This window comes from Orcinus orca, chromosome 14, assembly GCF_937001465.1.
Source record: "Orcinus orca chromosome 14, mOrcOrc1.1, whole genome shotgun sequence".
In the NCBI taxonomy this organism is placed as follows: domain Eukaryota; kingdom Metazoa; phylum Chordata; class Mammalia; order Artiodactyla; family Delphinidae; genus Orcinus; species Orcinus orca.
The window spans coordinates 58,181,665-58,196,766 of record NC_064572.1 but is presented as its reverse complement, the minus strand read 5'-3'; the positions used below and the strand labels follow the sequence as shown (position 1 = coordinate 58,196,766).

At 44.0% G+C, this 15,102-nt stretch overlaps 2 protein-coding genes across 3 annotated transcripts in view; one reads left to right on the top strand and one right to left on the bottom strand.

Moving 5' to 3' along the window:
- Positions 1-5,629, top strand: part of NOC3L (NOC3 like DNA replication regulator) — a 47,836-nt gene extending 42,207 nt beyond the window's left edge. The window contains exon 22 of one of the 2 annotated variants that reach the window (XM_049696731.1): positions 5,172-5,629. In XM_049696731.1, coding sequence (XP_049552688.1) covers positions 5,172-5,214 — 43 coding nt within the window. In that variant the 3' untranslated portion in view covers positions 5,215-5,629. Of the gene's footprint in view, positions 1-2,593; positions 3,479-5,171 lie in introns of those variants that run through there. The other variant, XM_004268362.3, reaches the window with a different exon arrangement.
- Positions 1-15,102, bottom strand: part of PLCE1 (phospholipase C epsilon 1) — a 317,578-nt gene that overhangs the window by 5,483 nt on the left and 296,993 nt on the right. The window contains exons 25-29 of the mRNA XM_004268360.3: positions 11,417-11,580; positions 9,256-9,517; positions 7,210-7,328; positions 3,334-3,462; positions 1,504-1,713 (exon numbers count right to left, since the gene is read on the bottom strand). Of these exons, the coding sequence (XP_004268408.2) occupies positions 1,504-1,713; positions 3,334-3,462; positions 7,210-7,328; positions 9,256-9,517; positions 11,417-11,580 (884 nt within the window). The remainder of the gene's footprint in view (positions 1-1,503; positions 1,714-3,333; positions 3,463-7,209; positions 7,329-9,255; positions 9,518-11,416; positions 11,581-15,102) is intronic.

Here is a 15,102-nt window from a genome sequence, read left to right as displayed (position 1 = left end):
CACCTCCCACGTTGCGTGTGGGAGAAGCCACGGAGACTGATGCAACTCCAGCCTGGCCAGCACAGGGTAGTGGAAAGAACACTGACCTGGAAGCCGTAAGACTTGAGTGCTGTCTCCTTCTCACCCTGGCGTGATCTAACTTCTCTGAACCTGTTTTCTTTGTGTAGAATGGTTTCCATTACATCATGAGATCATTCAAACTAGTGGGTGCTTGAGAGTGTTAAATGCTGTAAGTCATGATGCAAAGATATGGTTTAACAAACTCACTTCTTCACTGAAATTGTCATTTCTAGGATACTTTTTTACATGTGACAAAGACAATTAGAAATATGAAAAAAATTTAGAGAGAAATTAAAGATGGCTTCAAAAATCCAGCTAAGCCCTCTATTTTCTCATAAAGCTATTATTATTAGAATTGCTTTTCCTCCGTCTTAGTAATTTGTATGTCTGATGGGGAGAGGACGCTAGGGAGACAAGTACGTTTCTTTGCTTAAAGCAAGTGTCCTTTTATCATCTAAGGCAATGTTAGGAGGGAAGGCAGTGGCTCTGGTTCCCAGAGGAGATGCTGGAATTCTGTGGATGCTGCAGGCCACGTTCATAGTTAGGTAGAGAGTGAAAAAGTAACACATGATGCTGAAAATGGGTTCCTTATCTCTACTGTGTCCCAGCAAGCATGGACCAGCAATGGGCGTTTTACCAGCCCAGCTCTATTACATGCCCCAAAGAGGCAGATCATGTGCCTAGAACAGGGCTTGGCACATTTTAGGTGCTCAATAAATGTTTGTTTAATCGAATTGTTGAATTGATTCAACTGCTTCCTTATCGACTTATCATGAGGTATGATTGTGTAATGATCTTGTATGTCATTTTTTAAAAATCGAAGTAAGTTAGTGAGCTCCTATCAATTTATTTAAAAAAAAATGTGTTCCATCAGCAAACCCCATCAGGAGCCCAAGAATCGAGTTGACGGGCAGTCATATTGTTTCCGTTATGAGAATGATCATGGGAATATTGTTACAAATTCGGACCAAGGCTGAGAGGTTATTCTTACTTTGTGTAAAGTTATGGAATATTTTCAAAGAAATACTGTTATTTCATGTATTAGCACAAAACATTTTGTTAGCTAAAACTTGAACAGGCAACAAACCCCCAAACGCAAAATGCCTCCAGGCCTTCCATTACCCACTACTGTGACCCTCATAACCATGTCTTCACATAAACAGATAAAACACTGGATGCACCACTGATGACATGCTTAAGGAATCCTTCAGTTCTTTCTCCCTTTGTTTCCTAAGGGATGATTTTTAGACCGAATTTCTGTATCTTAGAGTTAACATTCTGAATATGTGCAGAAGAATAAAATCAGTTCTCCACACTTACTTAAGAAGACTATAAAGCAAGTTGCAATGATAAGAAATTCTGAAGTTGAGGCAGGCGGCTAGTGGTGAGGTGGTGAGTTACATATGAGCTGCTACAATGTAGGCTGCCCCAGGACACACTTACCTCCTGCTGGGTTTTTAAGACAATCCTGCCAACATATCCCTCTTCTGGAAACCAGCTGCTTAAAATCTGCATGATCTCTTCTTCTGGACCAATGGGTCTCTGGAACGGTTGTTTCCTACATTCATTCTTTTCTTTAGATATAAAATATTTTTCTTCCATTAAAAAATAGTCTGTGGCAATAGGTTTGGTGTCTTGATCAATGGTCAGACTCTAAAGAAAAAACAAAGGCAAATTTAGGCACACCTGTGAAGAGTGGGCAAAAGAACAAGTCTATTTTCATGGGGTTCGGATAGGTTTGATGTGCAATTTGTAAGTGAAACCTACCCTGCACGGTTGCATAATTCTTTTTGGAAGATCTAAGAATTCTCTTATGTCCAAAAAGGATTGTTTATGTTCATTCTGGGCAATGACACAATTTATTCATAATCTCCAGACAGTTATAACTATTTTTCCCACTGCTGGAATGAGAGCTCTTACTGAATTAAAAACTTTAGGTTTTTCAATCCGTGAACTTAGCTCTTTGTAATCTTGCAACACAGGACCGAGGGCAAAGAACCTAGTCCAGCTTTTACCAAGATAATCTCCCATTCTCCTTTTGGAAATACTCAGTCATCTGCTAATCTCATCTGTTCTAAGTTCCTGGGAATTCCCCTTTCAGTAAACTCTTTTGGCTGCCTTGGGTCTTTTGGCTGCGTTGCTGCGCGCAGGCTTTCTCTAGTTGCGAGCGGGGGCTACTCTTGGTTGTGGTGCGCTGGCTTCTCACTGCAGTGGCTTCTCTTGTTGCGGAGCACGGGCTCTAGGCACGTGGGCTCAGTAGTTGTGGCGCACGGGCTTAGTTGCTCTGCAGCATGTGGGGTCTTCCCGGACCAGGGCTCGAACCTGTGTCCCCTGCATTGGCAGGTGGATTCTTAACCACTGTGCCACCAGGGAAGTCCAAAGTCACAACCTCTTAATTTTGTTTCATTTTACGATTGAGGCACTGATTGACTCTAAAGCATAATCCAGACACAGTAGGAGAACTTATAAACACTAGCCATCATGATAGTTTCTCTTACTGATGTTTTCTTTCACACTTTTTTCTTTTGTCCAGGTTACCGACAGAGGCTAAACTTGAAGTGAGTGACCAGAGAAGGATGCTACCATCCAGCTTAGATTGAGCAAACATTCTTCTCTTTAGGCATCCCCCCCACCGGCCCCCAACAATGATGCAAGGACCAGAGTCAGCACTTGGCACTGCTGCATCTCACCTGGAGAAGCAGAATGAACTGGGGATGGGGTGGGGGAGCAGAAGATTCTCAAGAAGACTCTGCTCCTCTTACCCCAGCCCTTGGTCTATGGTCGATGCTGGGCTGTGGGTTGTGTGGGGCAAGGCAGCTACTACTACAGCAATAATTCAGGGCACGAAGCTTCCAGGAGCAGGTCAGTCGACACTGTTAGCTGCATGATAGGGCCAGCGTCACTCCCTCCCCAGTCCTGCTTTACAGCTATAGCCCTGTGATTACTCACGTAGGGTGACAGTAATATGCTACTTTTTATGGGTGGTCCGTGGAAATGTTTCCTTACTTTACATCATCATATTTTATAACGTCTCCAAAACCCCAACAGTGCTTTGTGATAGTAGACACCGAAGTTCATGGACGGACGGATTTAAAAAACAAAGCCCCCCAAACCACTTGGTAGTAGCTTCTGTTTGATAATCTATGAAATCTGACACGAGCTGCTTTCTCTGACTTTAAGTCCGTTGTAAAATGTTGAGCGAGATGTTAACCTGTGCATAGAGAGTCCCCTCAAAGGAGAACTGTTTATTAGCTACAGGTTCAGTGAACTTACTTGTTGGAGAAGCTGCTTTGCCTTGGTGCCTCCATTTATGGAGAAAACAGCAAAGGGCTCTGGACCTGGGACCCCATGTACTGTGACTCTGTGAATCTGCAAACATTTTCTTTCTTCTGTATTAAACATCTGTCAAGGAAGATCACATGGTTTCTCATTCATTTACATTCTCATATTGTTTCTAGGCTACACCAATACGGAAGTGCTAGTTCTTAGACGTACGTATAGGGACACGTAAATGCAAAACAAGAGCATCCTTTTATAACCAGGTGCATCTGTTTGTGGTTCAATAGGCAATGGTGCATCTTGCTTAATAGTCTAGTAAGAATATTTAGCAGCATACCACCAAAATATTAATTTATTTTAAATAACAGTGTCTCTTTCCATCATAATTAGGGGACTGATATTATCTGAAATGTATGTCAGTCCTTACTTATGAAGAGACATTCAACAGTGTCTGTCGAGTTCCATCCCTCTTCAGGGCACTGGGCTAGAATTTTGGATGGTAAGATGATAAATAAAATATTCTGGCCTTAAGGAGCTTGCTGTCCAGGCATACAAATAATTATGATACAAAAAGTATTTCTGTTAGGAGGAGTTGGGAAGGTGTATAACTCACAAGTCTTTGAGCAGTTTGTATATTAAGATATATTCATTCATTTAAAATACAAAATCATTTATGGAGGGCTGGCAGTGAATCAGACATTTTGCCTGCCCCTGGGGATTCAGGGAGAAATGGGACATTATCCCTGGCTTCAAGGGCTCCCAGTTGAATAGAACAGCTAGGAGAGAACGTGGACAATTATAAGAAGCATGGTAAGTTCCTTGGGAGCCCAGGTTTGGAGGAAATCGAGAGCACCTCCAGAAAGTGGTTATCATCTGAAGGCCCAGTGTGAATTAGCAGATAAAGAGCGGGACAAGAACATCCCCAATATTGGTATAGCCTGTGTATAAAGCGTTAGAGGTGGCCTAAAGCAAGGCATTCTGGGAACCTCAATGAATTCCGTGAGGTGATGGAGGGGAAAAGGCTGCCTAAATATTTTGTTTAGCATGCATTTTGTTTTTATTTGGTGTGGGGGAGGAGAGGTTGGCTGTTTTGTTATGCTTGTACAATGCGTTTTTATTATTTAATCAATTTTATTAAGACATGATTTGCATACCATAAAATACATGCATTTTAATTGTATGGCTCAGCCTGCACTATATTTTTAAAAAGTTGAAATAGTTGCCAACATTTATGCCAATCCAGATGTCCTGACAGTCTTGAAAACCAGAATATCTGGCAAAACTGCTTGGCAACAAGCAGCTGGAGCTGAGAGCAGGGTGGCAGCTGTCCCTTTAAATGACCCATGAGCTCTCGGCTTTCCCAGAGTCTCTGCCCAGTCCACATACAAACATTATCCTGAGAGCAAAGGAGAGCTGAGCAAGGGTTTTTAACAGAAGAGTGACATGGTCAGATTTGAGTTTTAGATAGAACTGTCTAAAAGGCCCTAAAGGAGGACATACAGAGGTGGTCAGACTCAGAGGGAGGGGGACCAGTTAGGAACCCACAGCCACAAGCCAGGTGAGAATGAACGAGGGCCAAGATGGTAGGGACGGATAGAGATGAATGGATTTGAAAGATACTAAGGAGACAGATTTATCGAGTCTTACACGGGGCAGTGAGAGAGAAGGAGAAGCCCAGGATGATCTTCAGTTACTGTCTTGAGCAATGGAAGGTGATGACTTCCAAGGTCAAAGAACACATATTTACCAAGCATATATGCTGCTGCCTGGGATGTACCTAGGATGGTATGGTGTGATATAATTGAAAATAAATATCTGGTCTTTGCTCATAGTTCCTGGCACACATCTTCTAAACCCTCGGAATCTCTGGAGTGATGAGAGTTTTCTGTGTGCTGATAAGATGACTTACGGCTGGAGGCCCCTAGATGGCTTCAGGATGGGAGCTTGATCACCGGAAAGACCAAGTCATGATTAGATGGTTGGAACTTTCAGCCCCTGCTACTGCTGACTTCAGGGGAGGGGAAAGGAGCTGGGGGTTGAGTTAATCACTAATGGCCAATGACTTACTCAGTCATGCCTATGCGAGGAAACACCCATAAAACCCCCTAAGAGACGGGATTCTGAGAGCTTCTGGGTTGTTGAACACATGGAGGTGCCGGGAGGGTGGTGTGTCCAGAGAAGGCATGGAGACTCTGCTCCCTCTCCCCTCATATCTCACCCTATGTATCTTTTCCATTGGCTGGTCCTGAGTTGTATCCTTGATAATAAACTGGTGATAGTAAGTAAAGCACTTTCCTGAGTCGTTCAGGAGTCATTCTGTGAGTCATTCTAGCAAACTACTGGCCCTAAGGAGGGGGTTGTGGGAACCGCTTGGATTTATAGCTGGCCAGTCAGGAGTACCAGTGACAGCCTGGGACTTGCAACTGGCATCTGAAGTGGGGACCGTGCTGTGGGACTGAGCCCTTAACTTGTGGGATCTGATGCTCAGCCCAGGTAGATAGTGTCGGAACTGAACTGAACTGTAGGACACCAAGCTGGCATCAGAGAGTTGGAGAAGTAGTGTCGAGAAGACACCACACATTTGGTGTCAGAAGTGTTGTGAGGAAGAATGGTTCATTCATGGCATGTGTGGGATCTTCAGCTCTAATAGGTATTGAGGGCAACCAACCCAGAAGTGGACACTAAGCTCTGCCTTGCCTTTCTGAAAGCATCTAATTCTTGCTCTTAGGTACCAGGCAGCCCCGTCCCTGCTTCCCAGTCCTCTGCACCAGGCAGAGGCAATACCTCCCCCTACTTTGGCCAAAGTGCTGTGCTCAACTTCGATCACTCGTTGAAAGGAAAAGGAGAACTTAAGAAAACAAGGTGAGGGACAGAGAAAGAGAAGAAACTGTTGAGCTTAGGGAAAGAGAAGCAGAGGAGAAAGCAGGGCTATTCAGAGGTGGCAGCAGCAGTGGCTAAACCCAGCGCCATTGTGAGCACAGAAGGCGCCTTTCCAAAGGTTGTTAGGACCCTGCTGAAGTACAAGATTGATGCAACCATGAACAGATTATTAAACATGTAAAGAGGTGATTGATGGACACCCTTTTATATTAATTTTTAAAGAGCAAGCAGAGTGGAATTAACCAGTTAATTAAAGGAGAGTTCCTTGTTTAAGCAAACAACCCTGCATTATTGGGGTGAGTGCTGGTCCAATGGTTCTGGAAGTTCAACGGCTTGGACCTTACCTGGGGAACTTGTTAAAACACAGCTCCTGTAAAGGTGGCCCTTTCTGCGGTGTTCCTCTCCCACTCCCAAGAGTGCAGATGCTGTCTCTCCCCAGGTGCCAGGGGATCGCTATGCTTGCAGTTATGTGTCACCAGCAGTGCCTGGCTGCTCACCCGACCCTGCTCGCCTGTGATGTCTGCCCCTGGACTGCTGAAGAAGCAAAGGATTTTCCTCGTCTAACCTAAACTTTCTAGAAGTATCAAGATGCTTCCTAGCAGGCTTTGCATAACTAGCCTTTCCCCCGTGTTGTTATTTTTGGCTCACTTCCCTGGTAGGCACTATAATGTACTCATTCAGAGTATGGGCTTTGGCACTAGATGAACTTGGGTTTATAGCCGTGTGACCTCAGGTGTACTTAGCTCTTACCTTCCTTTGTAACATGGAAATGATACTAATAGCTATTACATGAAGTTATGGAAAGGATTAAGTGAGTTAGTATATGTGTAAAGTGCTTAGAAAGTGTCAAGTGTCAGCCATTATTATTAGTAGTATTTCCGTAGCTACCTAATCAATAACTCAAATGGGCCACATTCCTGGACCACAAGAAAGCCTGCCTCCAGCATAGCAATCCCCACAAGTAAGCTGAATGAAATAGAACTTAATTACCAAAGAGGCTGGCATAGTATTGCCAGAGGAATTTTCTTCCATCCTCCTGCTGTTTATGAATAAACTAGAGATTTCCAAGACTTCATTGTGGAGGTTTCGCAGCTGAAGATGTCGATATCCTGGAACAATGCAGAATTGGGAAAAGCTTGTTAGCTGTGCACTGCAGAGCTCTGCAAAGGAGATCCCCCAGGGAGGTCAGTAAATGATAGGGAGAAATAAGACTTTAAGATGGGCAGGGGTGACAACCAACTGATGCCTTTTCCCCAGGAGTGTTGCCCCAGGGGACAGTTTGGGGCTACCCAGTGGTAGTTAACTTGTCCAAGGTCTGTTTTTAACTTAGACTCAAACTGAAAATTTTAAACTCAAACCAAATATAGTAGGAAAACCTGATCATTTTTGTTTATCAAGTCATCTAGAATAACTGTTCTACAAATATTCCATTTTAGAACAGCTTTAGTGATAATAAAATATTCCAACAATAGGGGGTTGGCTAAATAAGTTATGGTGTGTATTTGTGCAAGTATAAAATGGAGTAATATGCAGCTCTGAAAAGTGGTAATGAAGACGTATAGCTATTAACCTGAAAAGTTGATCACTACATACATCAGTAAGTGAAAACCAGTAAGTTGCAAGACACTAAGATTAGTAGGAAGCTTACTTGTTCAAAATATATACTATATGCTAATATGTATATACATGGGTAGAGGTGTAAAGCCTGCAAAAGATATATACCAAAAGTAACTATTTTGAAGAGATGGAAAAAAGGATAATAATAACTGTGATGAACTGAATGGTGTCCTCCTAAAATTCGTATGTTGAAGCCCTAACTCCCATTACCTCAGAATGTGACTCTCTGGAGATAGGGTCTTTAAAGAGGTGATGGGGTTAAAATGGGTCATTAGGGTGGGTCCTAATCCAATATGACCAGCGTCCTTATAAGAAGAGGGGACTGGAGAGCAGACACGGAGAAACACCAGATGCTGTGCACACAGACCAAGGGATGGCCCTGTGAGGACACAAGGAGAAGGTGGCCATCTGCAAGCCAAGGAGAGAGGCCTCAGAAGAAAGCAAACTTGCTGAAACCTTGATCTTGGACTTCTAGCCTTCAAAACTGACAAAATAAACCTCTGTTGTTTAAGCCACCCAGTCTGTGGTATTTTGTTACACAGCCCTAGCTGACTAACACAGTGACCACGCACTACTCACACAATGGAGAAGAGAAACAAGGAAAAACTAAAAAGTAGGAGACTTTAACATGTTGGTGGTGCTCAGAGGCTGGCAGAGTATGGCTGTGGGAGGAAGTATGTCCTGGAAACTTGGTACTCAAAGGAGGTCAGCAGAGTCAGCATCCCTGGAGCTTGTTAGAAAGGGAGAATCTCAAGCCCCAGGCCCACAGCATCAGGGTCTGTATTTTATTACTAAGAGCCTGGGTGATTCAACTGCACATCAAAGTTTGAGAAAGCAGTGCACAGACGTTCTAGACAGGTGCGACAAGCTGATGTTTCCCCCAAGGGCCATGGCAAAGCCCACATGCAGCAAGCCAGCAGCTCTGGCCTTTGCTCAGAATTTTCCACCTTCCCTGCTCTGCATCCAAACCCACCCCCGGCTTCTGACACTGGACTCCACCACCACCACTGACTCAACCTCGTCCCACTCATGCCACAGCACACCCCAACCCTCCCTGTTCTCGGTTTCCTCTCCTCACGTCAGTCCCTGCTTTAAACATGCCAGGGGTAAGGCGGCGCTATCTGGGGAGGGATGTATGTCGACAAGAGCACAACAACTGCCGCTCCCAACATCAGCAACAGTGGGAGAGGCTGCACTTCATAACAGACGTTGTCAATAACTTCGGATTTTAGAATAACGTAAAAGAAAAATGTCTTTTGAGACATGCTCAAACAGTGTTCAAACTTGTATTATTTGCTTCTGCCTCTTATTTTAACGTGAAAATTTCAAATACATACGAAAGTAGAGAGAAGCGTGTCATGAACCCCGGGGCATCCATCGCTCAGATACAATTATGAACTTTGGACAATTTGATTCTACCTCGCTTTAGAGCCTTGAGGGGGATGATTCTCTGCGCAGTTACCACCGAGCTGTTGTTCTCCACAACGGCAAAACGAAGAAATAGGAGATCTTCAAAGTGAACCCGGAAGAGGAACTGTTCATTCCACATGGGGTTCAGAGTATTGCGGTGGATGGGCTTCGTGCGGAAGTGGCAGCTATCCAGGGCCATGCCCAGGACGTCGACCTCTATACACGGGCTTCCCGTGCTGTTACTCGGGCACACGTTCTGCCCAGAGACAATCTGAGGAGGAAAAAGGATCAAAGTCACTGAAGATGCGAAAGAGACAGAGGTCGCCTCTGAGCCTCATCGCTTCCCTCCACAAAGAAAGACAAAGAACCCTTTGGAATGGACCAGGTAAATGATTAATAAGGCTGCTAAAAAAAGAGAAGTTATCACAATCAGGTAATTGCGTGACTGGAATCACGGTAACATCTATTTTGTCAACAGCATTTACCTAACTATAACCTTTCAATTGTCAACATGTTCAAATATCTTCAAAAACCATGTAATTAAGATGAAATTAAGTTTGTTGAGAAAGAAGAAGACCTTATATATGAAACCACAGATGTGTTACTTACGTTCTGTTCAAAGTGTTTTAGGTGTATCTTTTACAACTTCAAAAATTTTTTCTTGAATAGTTAGGTTCTGGAGCAAGTCACAGGGAATGTTGTTAAAAATTCATGGCCTTCTGGGCTCCCCTGGTGGCACAGTGGTTGGGAGTCCGCCTGCCGATGCAGGGGACGCGGATTCGTGCCCCGGTGCGGGAAGATCCCACATGCCACGGAGCGGCCGGGCCCGTGAGCCATGGCCGCTGAGCCTGCGCATCCGGAGCCTGTGCTCCGCAACAGGAGAGGCCACAACAGTGAGAGGACCGCATACCGCCAAAAAAAAAAAAAAAAAAAAAAAAATTCATAGCCTTCTGTCAACATGAAGCTATACTCAAGTCTAGTGAAAATGGTCACATAGAAAAGGAGCTACTGCTCTACTGTCTTAGGGAAAGAGAAAAAGCAGTTTGGTGGTAGGAAAATCTCTCAGTTGGGATCTCCCAGGGTTTTGAGTGTTGTGTGCAGAGGCTGCTTGGGAAACAGACAAGATCTAGAGATGGATGGAGGGATAACTTCATCGCTCCCTGTCTTTTCTATTACCCAGTCAGTGTTTTTTTTTTTTTTTTCCTCAGCTAAGAGGGAGTGAGAGAAGCTGGAAATAAAAATGAGTAATGAGCTACCAGGACTCTGATGTTAAGGGCAGTCTGTGGAGTTTTGACAGTTAGTTAATTAGGCAATAAAAGGAATAAGGAAAGGCCAGGAATGACAAAGGTTAAACCGTAAGGAGGAAAGATATTTAATTGATTTGTATATTGATGCCTGTTTTACCTTTTATAAGAGCTTGTTAGAGTTTAAGATGACCTGCTCTAAGAAAGAGCTCAGCTTTTATGGGATGCACTGAGAGTTATGATTCTGAGGGCCCTGGAAGACAGAATTACCATCATCAGTATGGAGGTGGTAGCAGGGAGCTCATAACTCCACCTACTGGGCTCTAGCGAATACAGCGCCTGGTGACTGCATACCTAAACCTCAGCTGCTGCTTTCTGAGAAGTAAAGAAATTCTTTTGGGAACTAAATCTGCACCAACAAAATTGTGACATGAGAGTTTTGTAACGCCTTGAGTTCAAAAGGCATTACACCTTAGAATCCCAATAGAATATAGGAAGGGCGGGCTTCCCTGGTGGCGCAGTGGTTAAGAATCCGCCTGCCAGTGCAGGGGACATGGGTTCAAGCCCTGGTCCAGGAAGATCCCACATGTCACGGAGCAACTAAGCCTGTGCGCCACAACTACTGAGCCTGCACTCTAGAGCCCGTGAGCCACAACTACTGAGCCCGCATGTTGCAACTACTGAAGCCCATGAGCCTAGATAGAGCCTGTGCTCTGCAACAAGAGAAGCCACCACAATGAGAAGCCCGTGCACCGCAACGAAGAGAAGCCCCCGCTTGCCGCAACTAGAGAAAGCCCGCGTGCAGCAACGAAAACCCAACGCAGCCATAAATAAATAAATAATAAATTTATATATATAAAAAAGGAATATAGGAAGGGCTTAAACACCTTCCTATATTCTATTGGGACCATCAGGGCCAGACTTACAGTTAAAGAATAGATGGCAGGCTCCATGTTGTCCAGGTCTCTTTCCAAGGGAGAAAACTTCTGATACATGGGACAGTTCTTGTCCCACAGAACTGGGGGTTTCAGAACATAACCACAGCCACCGTTGGCCTCAAACATGGCAGCATTTAAATGTAAAGGGAGATCTGCAAAACAGTCAACATCACTTGTTACCTTGTCACTAAAGTGTCATCTTACAAATTGACTTTTTCGATTTTCCCTAAGCGTAAGCAGGAAGAAGAGAGAACCAAGCACTCACTCCATAGACTGAGTGCCTACTATGTGCCAGCGCGTGTTAGGCACCAGAGATACAGCAGGAAATAAGACACAAAATCCCCATCTTCATGGAGCTCACTGTCTATGGGATATGCCCCATGTTCCCACTCCAACCCAGGAGCCACTTAAAAACACCTGCCACTTAAAAACTCCTTTTGCAAATTAAAATTTACAACATCCTTCCAAAAAATAATCTTTGAAATACCCCATTTTATACTGAATTTTAGAAAGGCATGATGGCATTTTCTTATCCCTAAACACCAAACCATGAAGACAATTGTACGACCAATTCTTGCTTTTTCAAACATAAGATAAAATCTTAAGAATCCAGGAAAGATCAGGAGAAGAGCCAGAGAAACGTATCTTTTTCTTGAAATTTCAATTTTAACTCATAAATCGTAGTGTTTCTACCTCTATTTTTAAGCTGTAGTTAAATATGAAAGAAAAATCATTATCACATGTGATTCACATTATGTCCACAATCCCCTCCATAGTGCACTCTGGGAACCCTCACAACAGCTTCCAGTCTTCTGTGGCCAAATTTTATTTGGCAGAGTTGTTTGATGAACGGTTGGATCCCTGCACGGATTCTGGGCTCTTACACACTCAAATGCTCATCTGATGGCACAAGTCTGTAGAAAAGTTACATTCCAAATGAGCAAAACGTTTATGAGACACACCTGACAAATGTTCCCTCTGATAGATTCCTTCCATGTGCAGAATGAACTCTGATAAATGGACCGACATCAAGGAAAAGTGTGCTAAATGAGGACCACAGAGCAATGAGAAGTTGGCCGCTCCTCATCTCGTGTGTGAAATTTTTCCCCATACGTGGGGTTGGCTGGGATTGTGTGCAGGAATTTCTAGGGTCAGATGTCTTAGACACATATCAAAGCTCCTTGGACCTCTGTCTCCTTATCTACAAAATTAGTGCATTGGACCCCACCTCTCAGACCCCTTCCAGCCCCAATATGACTGATTCATTGAGGTCAATTGTCTTGCCTGCAGTGGGAGAAAATTCTCTTCCCAGGCTGCTCTGTGACAGAGGAACATAGATGTGGGCAGAGAATGGTTCAAAGAGTGAAGAAAGTATCTCAGGAAGAGTTGGTAAGTAAGAAATGGATACACAGTATATTGCTAAAAAAATTACAGCAGCTCACACTTACTGCACTCTTACTATGTATCAAGCCCCATTCTAAGAACTTGTGTGTATTAGTGCCTCCCAATAACACATGAGGTAGATTCTTTTAGTATTCTCATTTTTATAGATGAAGAAACTGAGGCACAAGAAGTGAAAAAGCCCAAGGCACATAGCCAGTAAGAGGTAAATGTTAAGGTTCGAACCCAGACAGCCTGACCCACAGTTCCTAATCTTAACTACTGAGCCATTTAATGTACATCTCACAGGAGTGTCATAAAGATAAGTGAGGTCCTTATCTTTAGACCCGAGTGTAGACCCGAGCTATTTCTGGTTCCAGATCACTGCAGACCTTCTTGGAGTTGATGGAGTCATTAGAGATCTTGGGAAGAGATGCCCTAAGTCCATGGACACCACTTTAGGGCACTGGGGTCCCCTGAAATTCAGGAAGTGTAAGGCAGATGACCTATGGAACATATCTGGAGGCTAGAGGGGCACTGGGAGGGGGTTCTTTGTTATTTGGCTGGCATGCTTCTTGGAAAACCAAGAACTCCTTAACCCAGGAATTCTTTTTCAAAAATTAAAAAATAGTGATTCCAACGTTGACTCTTCTCTGTCTATTTGGACTTGAAATTCACATAGCAATACCTAGAAGAGAGCTGGACTCAAAATCAAGAACTATAGGTTCAGACTGCAGTGGGGCTCGTTGAGACAATCTGTTAGCTCAGTGCAACATGCATTTATTGAGCATCTACTGTGTGCAAGGGATTGACCAGGCTCTACCCCAGTGTGCAGGAATGAAGACCACTTTTACAGATGAACACACTGAAACTGCATGTAGCGTGAGCTTTGCCCAGCGTGGGAGATTTTTAATCATTGCTTGCTGCCTAGAATCAAGAGAGGTTATATGGCAGCACTCCCACCCGAGTTGGAAGATTATGTAGAGAAACCTGAGGATGAATCACACAACACAGCCTCCTGCCCCACCCCGAGCGGGGCAAAGGGAACATGCACTCCGGCTTGATTTGGGAAAGAGACAGAGCCTTCAGGGATGAGTGGAGGCCAAGGTGCAGCCTCCGTGTGTGCTTCCAGACCACAGAGAGGCCCAAGGAGGGGCAATACCCGTGTCCCCTTCAGCTGCGGCTCCCTCTGCCATCAGTGGAGCCAGTATGTCTGCGCCAGCCTAGGCACTTCAGGAGAAAGGACACGTCCCAAACCAAGTGCATTTCCATTTCCTTGAGAAAACCATTTTGCTAGTTATTTCAGTTCACTTAAAATATTTCAGTATCATCTCCACCAAGGGCAACAGTGGACTTGGGGCTATAGACAGGGCCAGAGATATAAACCCACAAGCCACTTGGGACAGATTGAAAATAAATTTTTACAGCTTTTAAAATATTTCACTATTATTTCCACTTGCAAGTCCAAATCATACTGTTTTCATAACTTATCAAAAGCACTTAATGGTAGCTAACGTTTGTGGAATGCTGTCTGTGCTCCAGGCACTATGCTAAGTATGGTATTTCACCTGCATTATCTTACTCAATTTCAACTGAAAGAAGCAAATATAACAAAGGCAAGAAAATATGACTGATGTCTCTAACCAGGGTCAGCCACAAATGGGCTCTGGTGGTGCCAGTGCCAGGCGGCTAGCTGGTCCCAGAGCTACAACTGTGGTTTGACCTCGGCTGCAGGCAGGGCTAAGCTATGGTCGATGGGACAGCACAGTTGGTTAGGATCTGATTCAGTTCACGTGAGAGGAAGGAGGAGGCTGCTTGATTGTTCAAAGAGAAGACTCTGGTTTTTGAATGAGCTTCTAGGAAACGTTCCTCATCTGCTCTTTCCTCCTCTGCTGTAGCTCCCACCTCTCACCACGTCTAAGTGGAACCAAAACATTTTATTCTCTAAACCCCCAGAGTGCTTGAATTTATTATTATAAGTCATACTGTGATTTTGAGCCACTTAATTGCTCTATGTCTTGGTTTGCTCATCTGAAAAATGGGGATCATAAAGGTACCCACTTCTTAGAGTTGTTTCAAAGATTAAATGAGAAAATAGGGGTCAAGAATTGAGATGGTGCCTGGTGTACAGTGAACATGCAATAAAAGGTAGCTTGTACCCTGGAGTTTTTGGCCTCATCTGTTATCTCAGGACGGTGGAGAAGCAGGAACACTACTTTCTCGGTTCATGTAATTCACAGACTTGTTTCCTTTGTGTCAGCTGCTCTTACAGCACTGACCATTAATCTCCATTT